The sequence below is a fragment of the Gracilinanus agilis genome, chromosome 6 (genome assembly GCF_016433145.1).
Source record: "Gracilinanus agilis isolate LMUSP501 chromosome 6, AgileGrace, whole genome shotgun sequence".
Lineage (NCBI taxonomy): Eukaryota > Metazoa > Chordata > Mammalia > Didelphimorphia > Didelphidae > Gracilinanus > Gracilinanus agilis.
In genome coordinates this window covers 162,358,672-162,377,670 of record NC_058135.1, presented here as the reverse complement: position 1 = coordinate 162,377,670, position 18,999 = coordinate 162,358,672, and the positions used below count along the sequence as shown (strand labels likewise).

General features: G+C 33.5%; 1 protein-coding gene across 1 annotated transcript in view; it reads left to right on the top strand.

Moving 5' to 3' along the window:
* Positions 1-18,999, top strand: part of EXOC1 (exocyst complex component 1) — a 68,221-nt gene that overhangs the window by 19,107 nt on the left and 30,115 nt on the right. Inside the window, exons 6-10 of the mRNA XM_044680028.1 lie at positions 683-910; positions 1,108-1,240; positions 1,775-1,884; positions 9,008-9,157; positions 17,504-17,609. Of these exons, the coding sequence (XP_044535963.1) occupies positions 683-910; positions 1,108-1,240; positions 1,775-1,884; positions 9,008-9,157; positions 17,504-17,609 (727 nt within the window). The remainder of the gene's footprint in view (positions 1-682; positions 911-1,107; positions 1,241-1,774; positions 1,885-9,007; positions 9,158-17,503; positions 17,610-18,999) is intronic.

The following is an 18,999-nucleotide window of genomic DNA, read 5'->3' as shown; positions in this document are numbered from 1 at the left end:
TGACTTTTGAAAGTTTTTTATTGAGGTAGTAATTTTTGAATTACAGAAAAGCCTGGGTCATCATTTGTAACCAATTTTTGCATCAATATTATCTAGTCAAACATGACATTAACTTAAGTTCCAGTAGAAGGGAAGAAAAAAGAAGAACCCAGGCTGTACTCATCAGAAGTAAAGAAGGAAAAAAGTAGCTCAGTAATGAACATTTCTGCATTCTAACCTTATACAGAGGACTCTGCTAGATTTTGTCAGAGGATGGAAGATATGAAAAGGTTGATCTCCAAACTGATGGATTTTTCATGCAGAGGAGATAAAAAAAAGATAGGAAGTGACATGCAGGTCATGCAGAGGATATAAAAAAGATATGAAGTGACATGAAAACAATTATTGTGCAAAACAATGTTTCAGTAAGCACAAAGTTATAAAAAAGTTATTTTGTTTTGTCTACTCCTTTAAAACCATCTTAGCAAAATTCTCTCTTTTCATCTTGGTTCACATATTTAAGTGTAGAGCAGAGGTGTCCAATATGCTAACCATATCACTTCCCAATGAACCAAATTAAACTATAATTGGACAGTGTTGAACAAAATTAATAAGTATTCCCAAGTTACTATGTGGCTACTTCTTTTAGAGCTTGATGTTCCTGCTTTAGAGGGCCCCTCAGATGTGCTTCTTTACTTTGCAGGCAAATATCCAGTCAATCATGGCCTCTGAGAAGCAGGTGAACATCCTGATGAAGTTGCTGGACGAGGCTCTTAAGGAGGTGGATCAGATTGAACTGAAGCTGAGTAGTTATGAGGAAATGCTACAAAGCGTCAAAGAACAGATGGATCAGATCTCAGAAAGCAACCACTTAATTCATCTTAGCAACACGAATAATGTAAAGCTCCTCTCAGAGATAGAATTCCTGGTGGTGAGTAGGCTAATTCATTCCTTAGACCTTACAACTACAATAGTTGAGAGCCATTGATAAACATTTTTCCAGTTCTGCTATGGGAGAGAATTTTTGATCAGAGTCACAGTTAGATTGAATAATATTTGGAATCTAGAATTATCAGTATGTTGCCTAAAATTATTGTATAAAACCTTTCTATTTTACATGTATTCCAGAACCACATGGACTTGGCAAAAGGTCACATAAAGGCCCTTCAGGAAGGAGATCTTGCCTCTTCTAGAGGCATTGAGGCCTGCACCAATGCTGCTGATGCCCTTCTACAGTGTATGAATGTAGCTCTTCGTCCAGGTAGCATACTTTTTAAATCAAATGGTACAGATATTATAATTATATCAATTAGCTCTGTGTGTGTATCTTAACCAACTGACTTCATAGAAATGAAATGATAAATCTGTTGTGTGCCAGTAGGAAACACCCCATAAGTTTCACTGTTCATTTCACACATGTTTCTGCTGTCTTGAAGGGATCTTTTTTTCACACCAGTCCCTAATCCACTTACACTATTATTGTTAGTCCTGTTGCTAGAGTCTAGCAAAGTGCTTTTCATTATCAGTTTAATTTGATTGATTAATTGGACAGGGGAAAACATGAAGAGCTCTTTGTTTCCAATCTAAATAAGTCCCCCTAATATTTACTTTTTAAGATTTTGCAGGACTCCTTATTGACACTGCCTTAACAAATGAGTAGATAAGCTAAACTTTTGACCCTTGTCAAATATTAGAACTATATTACTGCTTTAAATTTTGTCATCTTGAATATTAAGCCTCACCTTAAGTGACTTCTAGTGCTAAATTTTTCATGAGATTTTTGCTTTCTTTTCAGGACATGAAATGCTGCATGCAGTCAAACAACAGCAACAGCGTTTTGGTGATTTGCGAGAACAATTTGCCCGGAGACTTGCTAGCCATCTTAACAATGTTTTTGTTCAACAGGTAATATTACTTTCCTAATGAAGCTGAAACTTTCCTATACTTATTACTATTTTGCTTTAAACCTTGAGTTTCTGAAAAGATTATCATGCATTTAAGTTATCATCTGTGTACCCCTGTAAAACCACCTTAGCAATGCATCCCAAAGTGCAGTTTTCACATTCTTAGGTTTTGATGCCCTTGCTTCTGATTTTATATGCACTATGTATATACATATACTTACTCTGAGAAAGAATACTGATGCCTGGAAAGATAATGCTCTCTTTCTTGGCCTCAGTTTTTTCATCTGTAAAATGAAGGAATTGGTTGGAGTAGATAATTTCTATGGTCTCTTCCAACTATAACTCCCTTGATTCTGTTAAGTCCAACAAAGAATAAATAAGTGTATTATAATAAATAATAAATAATTCTCCAAGAATAAAGAATGTCTCCAAGAGAGACAACATGGCATAGTAGATAGAAAGCTGGCTTTGGAGCCAGAGTGATTTAGGTGCTCTGACTTCTGACAGCTATTTGCTTTATGACATTGGGCAAGTCAGGTAGCTTCTCTATACCCTAGCAGCTCTAAGCTTGAAGTTGCAGGCAAGGTACTAATCTGCATTAGTAGAAGGTCCTCACCTGGAACCTTCCAAAACAAAATCACAGATGCAGTAAAAAAAAAAAAATTATTCCCAAGTTGATTTATACACTATTTCACCATTGAAGCCTTATGTAATGTGATATGAATAATCTTAAATGGTGCTCTGAAATTTTCAAAGAAAGGTGCCACATGCGTATTACCATATAGATAGTGTGTATTTGACAGAGGATTCATGACCATCATTGTAAGCATTCCTTTTGCATATACAAATCAGAAATGTTCCAAACCAGAACAGCTAGGTAGCCCAGTGAATGGAGCGCTGGGCCTAGAGTCAGGAGGTCATGGATTCAAGTCTGTCCTCAGACACTTCTTAACTATGTGATCCTGGGCAAGTCACTTAATCCCAATTGCCTAACTCTTACCATTCTTTTATCTTAAAACTGATACTAAGACAGAAAGTAAGGGTTTTTCAAAGAAAAGTCCTCCAAACTACTCATCTTATATGACCTTGTTTATGTTTTTCTATAAATCCCACATTAAGGATCTACTCAACAACTGGAAATAATCCTTTTTTTAAAAAATTTTTAAAAAAATATCTTGGAAATAATGCATACCACTAAAAGTGATCATCTATTTTCTCTTATTCTTGGTACCAACCCACTTGTATTGCAATTATACATATCCTCAATGTTGACCACAGGAACGCATATATACACAAAATATAGCTCTCCTCACTTATGCAGCTTTCTTTTCTCCGTGATTCTAATTGATATTTTTAAATAAATAAAATTGTTCACTTTTTTAGGTGGGAAGAAAGCTATAATTGTGCTAAAGCAAAAGTTTTTTTATGTGTCGTAGACCTTTTTGGCAATCTGCTGAAACCTGTGGAGCCTTTCTTAGAATAATCTTTTTAAATGCATGTAATAAAATACATAAGATTGATTATAAGGAAAAAGCCATATTGAAATTTAGTTATCAAAATGTTTTTCTTAAAAATTTACTGGCCTCCAGATTAAGAAACCCTATACTTAAAGGAAGAGGCTGTGAATAAAATTGTACTTAATTTCTGATATGTAAAGTTCATTTGTCATTTTGCAAGTTTGAGAAATGTTTTTAAGATTATTTTTTAACTTTTTAAGGAATTTGTTCTAGTTGTCTTTCAGGATATTCTATTTTGGATGGCAGGTTCTTTATTTTTTCAATGTTTCAGCTTTCTAAAATACTTATGATCCTATCTCTTATCTCTACTTAGTTTACTCAGGCCCTTCTTCAGCTCTATAACAGGTCCAACTTTCTTTCAGTTTCTGTGAGTACATGGGGTTTGACTCAAGCTTCTCTAATTTATTTTGATGTTTTTATTTGTCAAGCTTGCTAAATCTAACTGATAGCTGCAGACTTGGCTTTGTAAATTTGTAACTTGACAGTACTCATATAAGCTGCGAAATAACTTCATTTAAAGTTGCCATTGTGTGCCTTAGAAGATGGTATTCTTTGGACTGTCATGCGTGATAGGAAGAAAGGTAGGTCTGAATACTGAGAAATGCACCTATCTTATTTGTTTTGAATTAGTCATTTAAATTAATTTATTCCTATATATCTAAGTCAAATAATTATTTTGGGAAAGCAACAGATTTAGGAGTCACAAAAAGTATTAATCCACATTCTTATTTTGATTTGATTCTTTAGAACCCAAGAGGGATATTATTGGCTGTGTAACTATCTACATAAATGGATGTGACTGTAATCAGTGTAGTCCTTTCCATATTATAAGCCTATATGAAGATTTCTTTTGTTTGTAGCTACAAATGCCTTGGATTCTTCCTCTGTCTTAAAAGCTGACATCTTTGCTAAAAATAACCCTTCTTATTGCTGACAGGCTAATATATATTGTTGCATGTAATTATAGACTTATAACTAAAAGTGAGTGGTATAACAAGTACTTTTAGGAAATTTTTCATGATCAAGTAATATATTTCAATTATAGAAAAAATGGTAGAAACCTAAATACTGTTTACTTCCATTTTATATTACAGTGAAAATTTCAGAATAACCATTGTGTACTTGCTTTTTGATGTGTCCCACTATTAATTCAGCACATTCTGTATTCTGTTCACTAGCCATCTTCTTCATCCTCCTCTCACTTGTACCTGGACTCTAATAAAAGAGCTTTCACCATATCTTGCATAGGCTTCCACATCACTTTCTGGCCATTTCCAAGCTTTGCTGAGGAATACTCATTGTTCCTCACCTCCAAACACAGCTCTAGTTCTCCTTAATGTGTTGTCTCCCCCCATAAAAAATGTGAGCTCCTTGAGGGCAAGAGGTGTCTTTCTTCCTTTTGTTGATATCACCAGCATTAGCATGGTGCCCATACATAGTGATGCATAATAAATGATTTTTCATTTGTTTGTTCCTTACTCCACAGCTAGCCTTTTATCACCATTTTGCTTCCTAGTGCCCAATAGTGTAGAGCAGTATATAATTAAGAAGATAGATCTGTGAGAATTAACTTGTTCATATAAAATTGATTCATTCTAGCTTTAGTTTAAATCCTTCTACCCTTTTCCATACAATATTGCTTTATTTTTCACTTATTCAAAGTTACACAAAAATATTATATACTCTCAGGGCAATTCTTTTAACTTTGAGTAGGAGGCCACAAATTCTTCCATTAAGGGTTAAGCCAAGTGCCGAAGGTTATATTTAACAAATTCATACTGGGAGAATTGTAGTGGCCAGATTTTTTAAGTATTATTATGGGGATTTTTTTGTTAAACTCAACTTATTTTATCTGAAATTATACAACTTTTATAATAGTTTTTTTCAAGTTCTTAAGTAACATTGGTTTATCAAGTATTCCCATTCTAATGGATAAATGATTACAACTGAAGGAAAATGGAATACTTATAGAAAATGTTAAAAAATATATTATGATGTGAGCTATTTTGCTAGCAGTCTAAAATTTTATATTGTCTCAGTCAATATGCTAGTTAAGTTAGTAGGTCCCCTTTTTGCCATCACCCTTTGTGCTAGGTAAAACTGGCCAATTAGACTAATTGTATTCTTTCAAATTTTGTATGGTGTAAAATTGGCCAAACTTTGAAAAATTTTGTCCTTAGTGCTTTAAGTTCTTCCATCTTCTCTCTATGTTTTATATAGATCATTAGAGCATGGAAGGAGCATTTGAGAACTATTATATCATTGATAACTGATTATACATTGGTTTAATCCATTATTATGATTTAAACATAAAATATTATCTATCATTATGTTGGAAAAGTTGACTTTTGTGATAGTTTGTAAGAATCCCTTTCATTTTTACCTAATACTGCTTCTTTTTCATTTAAAAAAATTTTTAAACCTTTCTTTAACTTGAGAGAAAAGATAGAGCGACTTTATAGATTCTATGAAGGATACTTAAAAATTAAATGGGTTTATGTTGAAAAAATACTATGGGTGTGAATGATACAATTTGTTTTTCCTCTAATATTCACTTAACATTAATTTCCTACAAAAAGTATTGTCTACCAGCAGTAATTTCTATTTTTATTAAGGTTTTGTGCTCTCAAGAAGATTTCTAGTTCTGAGCCTCTGACTTCTTCAACTAATTACAATTCTGATATTCAAGAACATTCTTAGTAGGAATAATTTAAGTTAGAAACCATTTCCATAAAAAAAAAGTGCATGTGCCATTTTTTAATATTCCTTTGTCATTTGAAAGTTTCAAGTTTTTTTGTAGAATAGTTTTTCCTTTGTGACTGTTTATTTTGCTTTATTTCTGCAGGGAAGTCACTAGCAACATAAGAGTAATGATTTTGTTAGCTAATTTTTTTATCATACTGCAAAAGTTAAGGGGGAAAGAGACTGAAAAACACTGAATTTTCACTTAATACAAAGAAGAGATAAGCAGAAAAAGGAAATTACATTTTGATACACTCAGAAACATGAAAACTTTTCTTTTGACATCAATTTACATAAATTGGAAAGGATCATATTATTTTGTTATATGATAAAAATGAAATCTATAGAAAACCACCTATTTTCAGTGCCCAACTGTCAAAATTAAGAGTACTTCAGTGGATCAGCATGATGACTTCTAAAGTAAATTTTGCAGAATTAAGTATTAGACACAAATTGTTTATTTGTGCTTAACATTTTGATCATAGTTCAGTCACACATTACCTGTCACCTGAGCTATATTGCCTCCTAATTAGCCTGCCTTCTATTGACTTAACCCCATTCTATTGTCAAAATAATATTCCTAAAAAACAGGATTAATTGTACCATTTCTCTACTCAAAACTCATCAGTAACTCTATATTGCTTCTGAGATAACATACAAACTCCTCAGTTTAGGATTTAAAGCCATTCACCTACCTTCAGCCTACCTTTCCAGATTTAATTTATATTGTTCCTATTTATATACTCTAAGGTCAAATAAGGCCAGAAGGAATCTTAGAAGTCACCTAATTCATCCTCATCATTTTAGAGATGAGGAAACAGAAGAAAATGACAGAGGCAGGATTTGAGTTCTGTAGATTCCAAGTTAAGTGGTCTTTTCACTGAACTATATTGCCTTCACAATCCAGCCAACCTCACCAATCTATTGATCCAACTCAGCTTTCTCATCTCCTGTTTCTCTGCCTATCTATAGACTGTTGCTCTTGCCTGGAATGCACTCCTGTTTAGACTCCTTATATATCTTGTGTCATGAAATACCTCCTACAGAAAGCCTTTCCTGATCTCTGGTACTTCCCTGTCTTCAGATTTACCTGTGTACACATCTCCCATTAGAATGTGAGCATTTTAAGTGAAAAGTACGCTTTTGTCTTTGTTTCCCTCGCCTCTACCAACTTTTAGCAAAGTGCCTTGCCCATATTTGTAATTCTATTGGGCATAGTTCACTTAATAAGTGATTTTTTTTAAGAACCTATTTTGTGCCAGGCATTGAGGATACAAGTTTTGTCTAAGATTACTTGATATTTTTTGTTCTATTGGTGATGAAACAAAAATAAAGATGTATACCAGAGAATAGGAGCAAAAGAAGCATTTGGCCAAGAATACCGTGACAATTCCATATAAGCATAATCTCTTTCAAGCTAGTAAGTCTGCTGTGTAGTAAATGCAAAATCAGAATTATTTCATTGGGGGAGGGATGTTGTTATATTTTGCTTTAATTTGTAAATAATGTAGAAAGATAAGATTATTGAATTTAAATGGCTAATTTAGCTTTTTACATATCCTTTTAAAAGTATCTTAACTTAGAACTTTTAGGTGTTTCCATTTTGACAAACTGAAACTCATAGGAAGTAGAATTTAAATATTCAGTGGCATTCTTTAAATATTGAGTTATGTTCAAACCTGTTTTCGGCAAATTTCTTCATAAACATTTTCTTAACAATTCAAAAAATTAAATCTTATTAATATGTACTATGAAAAATTTGTTTTTTGTGACAACAGATATTTGGTATGTGATATTTAATAGAGATTAACTTTAACTTGTCAGTGTGTTGACTGATTTTCATGTGACTTGGTTTAGCTCTCTTGAGCTTTTGTAATTGTCCAAGTTGACATACTGAACATAAGGATAATCTTATTTGATGAATACAAATCAGATAGTATACCAACAAAACAGACAGATGACTCCAGAGATCTTATGAGTTTCTTTGTTTACATGACTTTCTACTTAACTAGCCTTTCTCCTAAAGCCAGATTTATGCTATTAAATTTTTCCATGTTGGCCAGAAATGGCATTAAAGGCACTGGAAGAGTAAAACCACCTTATGCAAGGCTTTAAGCTTTGACTCCCAAAAAGTGAAAGAAATCGACAGCACCTAAAAAGTTAGATATTTAAGAAGAAAACCTGGAAGAATTTTCTTATGTTACAGAATTTTTGTAACTGGTTAAGATGATTATTTTAAAATATTAACAATTAGGGGAGGGAGGTATTGTTTTGTATATTTTTATAAGAAGAGATGCTTGAGTCAAGAACTCTTCCTTGCCCCCTTGTGCATTATTTTTTCAACTTTCAAATGAAAAATTTGGACTAGATAACAATTTTCTAATTCTAAAGCCCTCTGATTCTCTAAAATCTAGATTTTTTTTCTATGTCCAGAGTATCCTAGAGAGGGTGGAGGAAGGAATGTCATAAATGTGAACATACCATCTTGTAATGTTATGTGTATGTGTGTATACATATACATATATATATATATATCTTTTAAAAGTTGGTCTAGGAAATTGTAAAATTAAGTGTGAGAAATATGCTTGATTAAATCTACTAATCATTTAATTTTCTAATGGTTATATTAAAAATTATTTAGTGCAAATGTTCCTTTAGTATGTTGTTCTTGCCTATAAATTGTTATTTTGTAGAGGCGGTCTTAATTGATAGTGCATAGCCTATGTGGTATTTTTTTTAATGAATGAAAGAAAAGTACTAATTTTTCAGTCTTTTGTTTTTGCCTGGCAGAATTCTATCATTTCAGGTATTCATTAGTACCTATGGTATTTATATATGTAAATAATTCAATTTTATTTTCTTTAGGGACATGACCAGAGTTCCACTCTTGCACAACACTCCATTGAATTGACATTGCCCAATCATCATCCCTTTCACAGAGACTTGCTTCGATATGCCAAATTGATGGAGTGGCTAAAGAATACAGATTATGGAAAATATGAGGGACTAACAAAGGTATGGCTTTAACATGCAGATGAAGTATTTCACCAAATTACACAATATTATCTACCAGAACTAAAGGGATATATATTCCTAAATTATTTTTTTAAACCACTTATTTTTACAATATTTGGAATTCTTATCTAAGGCTGAAAAAAACTTACTTCCAGTTCCCTACTTCTGAAATTGATTTTTTCAGATCTACCAGGCATCTTTTTTTTAATTATTTATTATTTATTTATTAGTTGTTTTTTTTTAGAACTACTTCCCCAACTCTCAATCAAACTAATGGTTTGGAGTTCCCAGGGTGAACCATCTCCCTAAACAGAAACACGCTCTCTTCTTTCATGCACACTGTGAGGAGAGTGGGCTCAAACATAAAGTAGAGTTAGAAAGTAGAGTTAGAGCAAGGCGCATGTAAGAGAGAACACATGTGATCAAGGGACACAGCTTTACTCTTGATCTTGGCAATACGTTTCTGGCTTCATGTAAGCATCATGTAGTTCGCTTAGGAATAGCTCAAGCTCATGGCTGGGTAGGACTTGAGCTGTTCTTCTCTATTAGACTGGGTACTTCTTTTTTTTTTTTTTTTAAGTTTTAAATATTTTATTCTTTTAGAAAAATTTTCCATCGTTACGTGAATCCTGTTTTTACTTTCCCCTTCACCACCCCCTTCAACCCTCCCCCCCCCCATATCCAATGTGCATTTCCACTGGTTTTAACATGTGTGATCAGTCAAGACTTATTTACATATTATTGATAGTTGCATTGGTGTGATCATTTAGTGTCTACATCCCCAACCATGTCTGTCTCAAACCATGTGTTCAAGCGGTTGTTTTACTTCTGTGTTTCCAATCCAGTAGTTCTTCCTCTGAATGTGGGTATCATTCTTTTCCATAAATCCCTCAGAATTGTCCTGGGTCATTGCAGTACAGAAGTCCATTACATTCTATTTTACCACAGTATATCAGTCTCTGTGTACAATGTTCTTTCTCCTGGTTCTGCTCCTTTCATTCTGCATCAATTCCTGGAGGTCTTTCCAGTTCACATGGAATTCCTCCAGTTTATTATTCCTTTGAGCACAATAGTATTCCATCACCAGCATATACCACAGTTTGTTCAGCCATTCCCCAATTGAAGGGCATATCCCCGTTTTCCAGTTTTTTGCCCCACCACAAAAGGCGCAGCTATAAATATTTTTGTACAAGTCTGTTTATCTATGATCTCTTTGGGGTACAAACCCAGCAATGGTATGGCTGGATCAAAAGCAGGCAGTCCTTTAAAGCAATTTTGGGCATAGTTCCAAATTGCCATCCTGAATAGTTGGATCTTTTCACAACTCCACCAGCAATGCATTAATGTCCCAATTTTGCCACATCCCTTCCAACATTCATTACTCTCCCCTTCTATCATTTTAGCCAATCTGCTAGGTGTGAGGTGATACCTCAGAGTTGTTTTGATTTGCATTTCTCTAATTATTAGAGATTTAGAACACTTTCTCATATGCTTATTGATAGTCCCTTGCCCATTTATCAATTGGGGAATGTTTTGATTTTTTATACAATTGATTTAGCTCCTTGTATATTTGAGTAATTAGACTTCTGTCAGAGTTTTTTGTTATAAAGATTTTTTCCCAGTTTGTTGTTTCCCTTCTGATTTTGGTTACATTGCTTTTGTTTGTACAAACCCTTTTTAATTTAATATAATCAAAATTATTTGTTTTACATTTTGTAATTTTTTCTAACTCTTGCTTGATTTTAAAATTTTCCCTTTCCCATAGATCTGACAGGTATACTATTCTATGTTCACCTAATTTTCTTATAGTTTCCTTCTTTATATTCAAGTCATTCATCCATTCTGAGTTTATCTTGGTGTAGGGTGTGATATGTTGGTCTAAACTTAATCGCTCCCATATTGTTTTCCAGTTTTCCCAACAATTTTTGTCAAATAGTGGATTTTTGTCCCAAAAGTTGGGCTTTATCATGCACTGTCTTGCTGATGTCATTTACCCCAAGTCTATTCCATTGATCCTCCCTTCTGTCTCTTAGCCAGTACCATATCGTTTTGATGACCGCTGTTTTATAGTACAGTTTAATATCTGGTACTGCTAGGCCACCTTCCTTCACATTTTTTTTCAATATTTCCCTTGATATTCTTGATCTTTTGTTCTTCTAAATGAACTTTGTTATAGTTTTTTATAATTCAGTAAAAAAGTTTCTTGGTTGGTAGGTATGACACTAAATAAGTAAATTAATTTGGGTAGGATAGTCATTTTGATAATGCTAGCTCATCCTACCCATGAGCAATTAATGTTTTTCCAGTTGTTTAGGTCTAGTTTTAATTGTGTAGAAAGTGTTTCATAGTTGTGTCTATATAAATCCTGTGTTTGTGCCCCCACTGGCTCTAACTCTGGAGTGCAGCCTCTGACTCTGGTACTGTGGTTTGGGTGGGGGAGGGTTGATCTGCTCGTGTTTTGGTGGGAGCTATTTTCCCTCCTTATAGTGTGGAAGTGCCCAAATCCCATGTACCTTCTATACTGCGTCCTATTATGGGATCCCTTCTTTCATCTGGATTTGTTTTTTTGTCCTTTGGTGGTACTCTATATCAGTTGGTAAGGATAGAAAGTCGCCGAGCTTCTACTCAACCACCATCTTAACCCGGAAGCCCAGGCATCTTTGAAATAGCTAAATCCAGTGGCTCTGTCCTAGGCCTCAATGACTGAAAGACACAATGGAAAATGATATTGTTTTCAAAGGAGGAAATTTTAATTGTTAATTACCATTTGATGGGCAGCAAGATGGCATAGTAGATAGAGCACTGGGCCCAGAGTCAGGAAGACCTAAGTTCAGATTCAGCCTCTGACACCCAGAGGTTATTGACCTTGGGCAACTCACTTAATCTCTGTCTCCTTCAGTTTCTTTTATCTGTAAAATGAATTGGAGAAGGAAAGGGCAAAGTTATTCCAGGGCCTTTGTAAAAAAAGACCCCAAATATGGTCACAAAGCATCACATACAACTGAGACAGCTGAACAACAATGATAAGTTATTTGAAAAACTGCTCATCTTTGCTAATCAATTTGCTAATTATTTACACTTTATACAAATCAAAGTGGCAGAAATAAAAACATTGATATTCAGAAATAAAAGCATTGATATTCAATTGAGATTCAGTGCTGGTGGGATTGTGGAGAAATAGGTACATTAATTCATTGCAAATGGAATTTTAAACCACTATGCTCTTTTAAGAAAGTAGTTCAACATTATGCAGTAAAAGTTACAAAAATTATAATACTCTTTAACTATTTCATTGTTAGAAATATACACTGATACATTATCAAAAACAAACCAAAAATGATTTTCATAGCTACATTATTTATAATTTAAAAAATAGAGACATCCTATTTGTCCATTAGGAGCCTTGATTAAATAAATTGTGGTACATTAATTTAAAGGAATGCCATTAAGATCAACAAGTGTGAGAAATATAAAGAAATATTGAGACACTCTTATGACATAATACAAAGTAAACAAAGCAGAACCAAAAGAATAAGGCACATTAATTATGACTTTATAAAAGGAAAAGTGAATGGGAGTAAATGAGGAAAAAATCCTGAACAAGGCTTAGAGAAACTTTAAAGAGTTGTTATGATATTTTCTAAATGCAAATTATTATCTTTCACTGAAGGAATATTTGTTCAAAATTTAAACATGCTTGGGAAAAAAATTGTTATATCATCCCTTTCAAGCAACTATCTGTATAGGAAACATTCTTGTAGAATTTTAGCACATTCATAGGGAACTTTGGGAAAGAAGTTCATTTAAATTCACCAGCATTAAGTAGTGTCTGTGTTCAGACATTTCCGTTGGATTCTTGGGGAGATCTGTCATTGAGAGTACTCTTTATACCAATTTACCCTTCTGGTAGTAATACTGGCCTGGTAGTAATAAATCTTAGAGAGCTGCCTGAAGGTCAGAATGTGACTGACCCGTACATGGTCATACAGCTAATAAGTGTTAGAGGCAGGTTTTGAACCAAGGTCTTACTGACAAATCCAACACTTTATCCACTGTAATACACTGGAGACCAGAGTTGAGAAACAAAATTAAATAAGACATGGTTCCAATACCTTTATGTGACTGACAGTCAGTGATATATAAGACATATATAAGACATCCACAAATAATAATAATGAATAATTGTGAAGAATGATGAGTAAGTGAATACAAGATCCAAATTAAGTAGTACATGAGTTCCTGGGAAGGAAGTATCATTAGACTGGAGGGACCAAGGAGGGCTTCATAGAGGTGGTGTCAGAGCTAGTGTAGAAACTGAACAGGTAAAGGGAAGGACATTCTAAGAATGGGGAAAGATATCTAAAAACATAAAGATGTGTGAAAGGAAATCTATATATTCTGAAGTTCTTTATTCTGCATGTATGTTAGCCCTACTTCGAATTTTATCTTTAATCACATTGTATCATAGAGTTATAAATCTAGAACCGTAAAGGAGCTCAGACGTTATATATTCCAGCCCTTCAATTTTGCAGTTGAAAAACTATGGCCTAGGAAGGTTAAGGGATTTGCCCTCAGTCTTGCCTGAAGTAAACATCAGAGGCAGATTTGATTCCAGATCCTCTGACTCTAGTGTTACACTGGGTAACTTGCTGCCTTCCAAGGAATAGGATTCCTTCTGTTTCCAAAAAAGAGGTGAAGGAAAACAGGAGTCACTATCTTAATGTAACCTGTGTAAGGAATAAAAATTTAGTTATTATAGATATATATTAAAATATGTGGCCGCCAGGAATCAACAATTAGGTTGATTCCGTAATTAAATCAGACCCAAGTCAGCATCGGGTTGAAGAGTTTATTTACAATCAGGTAGGTAAAAGTAGGGATAAAGAGAAAAAGGAGGTTAGAAGGCTAAATAAATGAAGCTGTAAGCCACAGGGCCCAACAGCCAGATAGGCAGAGTTTAGAATTGGCCCAGCTAGGCCAAGGAAGCCAGCCTAACTTACCCACGTGACAATATAGAGCGTAATCTGTCTGTGGTCTCAGGAGATGCTTCTTCCTCCAGTTCCAGACGGCAACTGCCCCCACAGGAAGTTCACTCACTTACTTAAAGAGAATGTGTCTTTCATCACTTCCTGTGGTCCACCTCTAATTCAAATGGACAAATGGCAGTTTCTACATTGATTTGGACTGCCCCTTATTCTTGATTTGTTACTTATTGTCACGTGTGGGTAACTCGGCTCCCCTCCCCACTAAGGGAGGTGGGAGTGACATCATTAGCACGCCTGGGTTGAGTAGATTTTTGACTATTAATGGGATCTGGCTAATTCTATTTACACACCTGACTAGCTCTGGCAAAATTGTAATCCCAGAAACAACTATTTTGTTATCTTTCATATCTTGATTTTTACATACATTTGCTATGATTGAATTAAAATTATTTTCACCACAATTAGCTATTTAAATCTGTGGAACTCTACTGAATCTCTTAACACTATACTGGATTCTTGTTTGGAATACCTGATACCTGAAGTAAAATATTTTAATTACCATAATTCTTTGCCTTTTAAATTTTTATGAAGACTAATATTTAAAATAAATGTAAATTTACATTAAATGTAAACAAGTTTTGTTGTAACACATGATTTTTCCCCTAGTAAATATTCAAATAAGTAATCAATAAAGCTTTTTGCTTAGTTGTGTTTTCAGCATTATTGTTCTTTTATCATATGTAGTGCAATATTTATTAATGTAATTTTAAGTGAAGTGGAAGTATTTAGCCAACCTATAGATGTTTTTGGCTCATTCTATGCTCAGAATATGTTTCTAACAGTATTAATATTCTTTACAATAAAATTTATGTATTCCCAGGAATGCAATTTGATCTTATGGTTTGAGCTCTTGATGAACTAAATATTTTAGAGTATAATCTAACTTAGGTCACTAAATTTTTGCTAAGTAATGGGGAAAAATAAGGAACCAGTGTTCCTTCAGAAGATATGATAATGGCTATTTAGCTCTATTTGGCTACTATCATGATTGCATATGCATCCTTATCTGAGCAAGGCCCAGATTTTTATTGTTTAGAATTAGAACTTGTGGAACTTCATAATGAGCACTATTATGTTTTGAATGGATCAATTCTTGCCCAAGGCCACAACCCTATTAAGATTTTGTGGTTCTAAGTATGTGTCAGATTGAAAAATCTCATTTTTGCCTAGTTGGAAAATGACCATCATCTTCTAATTTTTTAGCTTGATTGTCAGCATGAAATTACATTATTTCAAAGAGGCTTCCTCCAGCCTTAATTTATATATCCAACTTGTTTCACTATTATTTTTTTAAGATGTCAAATAGTCATGTTGCTTGTATATGCTTCTTGAGCATTTGATTTAGTAGGAAGAGTACTAGTCAGTAGACCTAAGGTGGAGTCCTGGTTTTTACACTTACTAGCCACGTGACTTAGGGCAAGTTATTTAATCATTGTTGGCCTCAGTTTTCTCATCTGTAAGGAACGGAATTGGGGTTAATAAAATGCTTGTAATATCTGCGTGATAATGTTATTATGAAAAAAGTGCCTTGTAAACTTTAAAGCAATATGTGCACATGAATTACCATTATTATTTATTTAATAAATAATGATATTGGTCCAATTTAAGTTGATTTCTCTGCCACTTCAGACAAGGTGCAGATGACCAACTATAAAACTAGGGCAAAAATATATTTTAAAAATTAATGGACTTAGCAGTTAGGCTAATTGTGTTAATGAATACTTAAGTTGCTAAAGTGAGTCATCATTTATGCCCAGTAGTAAATAATAATAGGTCTAAGTCCCTTGAAAACAAAGTTATAATTAAGCATTTGACAAATACTCACATATTTATCATTCTCTTAAAACTCATGGAGTTGTCTTATAAACTTGAAGAAATGCTAACTGCTATGATTACTAGAGCAGTTAAGTCCCAATGGGAAATGAGACCTCTCAATGAAATAGGAACTAGTGTTATTTTTTTTGGTGTAATATGGTGCAGGTATACTTGCAGTATATACAAATATCACGTAGAGTGTTCATTTCATTCATTTCTTTCGGAAAATTAGAATTCTATAGGAGTCATATAATGATTATTGATATAAAATGTACATTGAGAAAGGCAGCATGCTCCTTGAGGTTGCATTAACATTTTAATCACATGTTTGAGTTATATATTTACTGTAGGAACACATCTTTGAAATTATGATGAAAATTAACAAAAAATTTATGCAACTATTTGCTTCATCTTTACTTTATCAAAGATGTATAATGCCAGATAAAATAAGTTGAAGTTAACAAAAAATCCCCATAATAATATTTTAAAAATCTGGCCACTGCAATTCTCCGAATATGAATCTGTTAAATATAATCTTTGGCACTTGGCTTAACCCTTAATGGAAGAATTTGTGACCTCCTACTCATAGTTAAAGGATTGCTCTGAGAGCACATAATATTTTTGTGTAACTTTGAGTAAGTGAAAAATAAAATATTGTATGGAAAAGGGTAGAGGCATTTAAACTAAAGCGAGAATGAATTAATTTTATATGAACAAGTTAAATCTCATTTAGTAATGATTTCTACTAAGAGACAGTTCATTAGTATTAGATTTAAAATAACTTATTGTATAACATTTTGTAGACCCCAACTAATTTGGCCATGGAGATTGAATAGAATTCATTAAAACAAAGCTCCACAATGAAAGCCACTGGTAGGAGGGACCTTGGAAAAGAAACAAGTATGTCAATCAGAATCCGAGTTACCACTTTAACTAAGGACCAGTGTTAGTGAAAAATAAACCACAAGGGCAGCCAGGTGACTCAGGAGAGTAAGGTATAGAGATGGGAGGTCCTGGGGTTAGATCTGGTCTTAGATACTTCTTCCTAGCTTTGTGATCATAGGCAAGTCACTTAACTCTCATTACATAGCCCTTACCACTATTCTGCCTAAAGACAGAAGATAAAGGTTTAAAAAAAATAAATGAAACCACAATGGAAATGGTCAGGAATGGAGGATGAGGACTATTGCTCTGGGTTGTGCCTTGGATGTTGCTTTCTGCAAACCTAGATGGGATGGCAGGTAAGGAGGGATCTATGAGACAGAAGAGTCAACTCCTCCTAGATAGCTCACTAGCTTAAAAATTGTCCTGTAGAACACTTTGGGAAATACTAGTTTGTGGAAACATTAGATAAAACTTCAGATAATTATACCTTTAAATCAAAGTTGTTGGTGTCTTTTGATACCTTTTTTTACTAGTTTTTCTGATTTGTATTGTTGAATTTGTTTGTGTTATGTTAAAATAATGTGTTCTCTTTTTATTTAAGAATTACATGGATTATTTATCGAGGTTATATGAAAGAGAAATAAAAGATTTCTTTGAAGTTGCAAAGATCAAGATGACAGGCACCACTAAAGAAAGCAAGAAGTTTGGTAAGCAAAGAGGCCCCATTTCAATGGTCTTTTTCAATTTTATACTTTTGATTGGGACAATAATTACTGAATTTTTTTAAGGAACCTGAAGTAAGCAGGGTTCAAATAGTAGGTAGAAATGAAAAAGTAGGTTGCTAAATTGTTATATATATTATAAAAAAACAATTGTCAGTTGTTGGTATTAATTGTACAGAAATGATATTATGAATGCTAGAATATGTTCAAGTATGTAAGTTGAAATTAGGTATCTATCCTGAAAAAAATATTGAGAAATAAGGAGTCTCAATATCAATTCATGAATTCCTAACTGCCTTTCTTTGCATCACTTCTACAAAGTTCCTTAACCTATTGCTATTATTGGTAAATGGAGAAATTTTCTTCTGTCTACCTATTTTCCTGAGAATTTCCTAAGACTAAATTAAAGTTTCTAAAGGGATATTTTTCAAGGAACTAAAAACACATGCCAAGATATATCTCTTCTAACAATATAGCTTCTCTTTCCTTCTTTTGGGGATGTAAAAATCCCTATTAGTATGTATAATTTCAAAATGTCTTTAAATGGAAACTGTGGTTACAAAATTACTTGAAAAGTTAGCTAGAAAAAGTATCAGGTTGTGAAAAAAGTTATTTATCTGCTAAGGCCACATTCTGCTCTTGCATGTACCCATTCCTGGAGCTCCCCTTGGAAGGAGTTATGTGCCTATTGAAGTCAAGATTTAGCCTTAAATGGCTATGAATGTTCTCATTGTGTCTGCATAACTCCCCTTTAGATTAATGAGTTTAACATTTGTTTGTTGAAAGAAGCCTGTGTCCTAAGCAACTTTGATAATTAGGAACCCTTTTTTTAAAATTGAAAAATCCCAGCAATGTGAAAATGACTATTTTATAATAGACCATTTTAAAGTGTTAGAAAAAAATCTACCTTTTTTTAAAAAAAAAAAAAAACCACAAAGTTGTTTTGCCATTTACTATTCTAAGAAAAAAAATGCAGCGTGAATTGAACATGTAGTTCTAAGAATTGGATATACTGGTTCAAACATATGATTTTGTTTGCCACAGAATATCCCATTCATTCCAGCACACTTATCATATAAATATATGGTGCTCTAATAAGAATATAGTACGAGTGTGTGTGTTCTTTAGGACAGCTTGGGGACAATTGGCTTTGGAAAACACAAATGCTAACTCATCCTAAAGGTTAACTGTTTCAAAATAGCAATGTGTTTATTTCCCAGTTAATGTTTTCACCATTGACTTGTGATGCTTTTTTCTGAGTGAAGAAGTTATGATTTGAACAGTTATTTGTCTGATTGTTGTCATCAAGTATATTTGTCACCCTTTGTTAGTGAATAATTTTATTTGGGGGAAAAGAACTCTGATGCATAAAAAA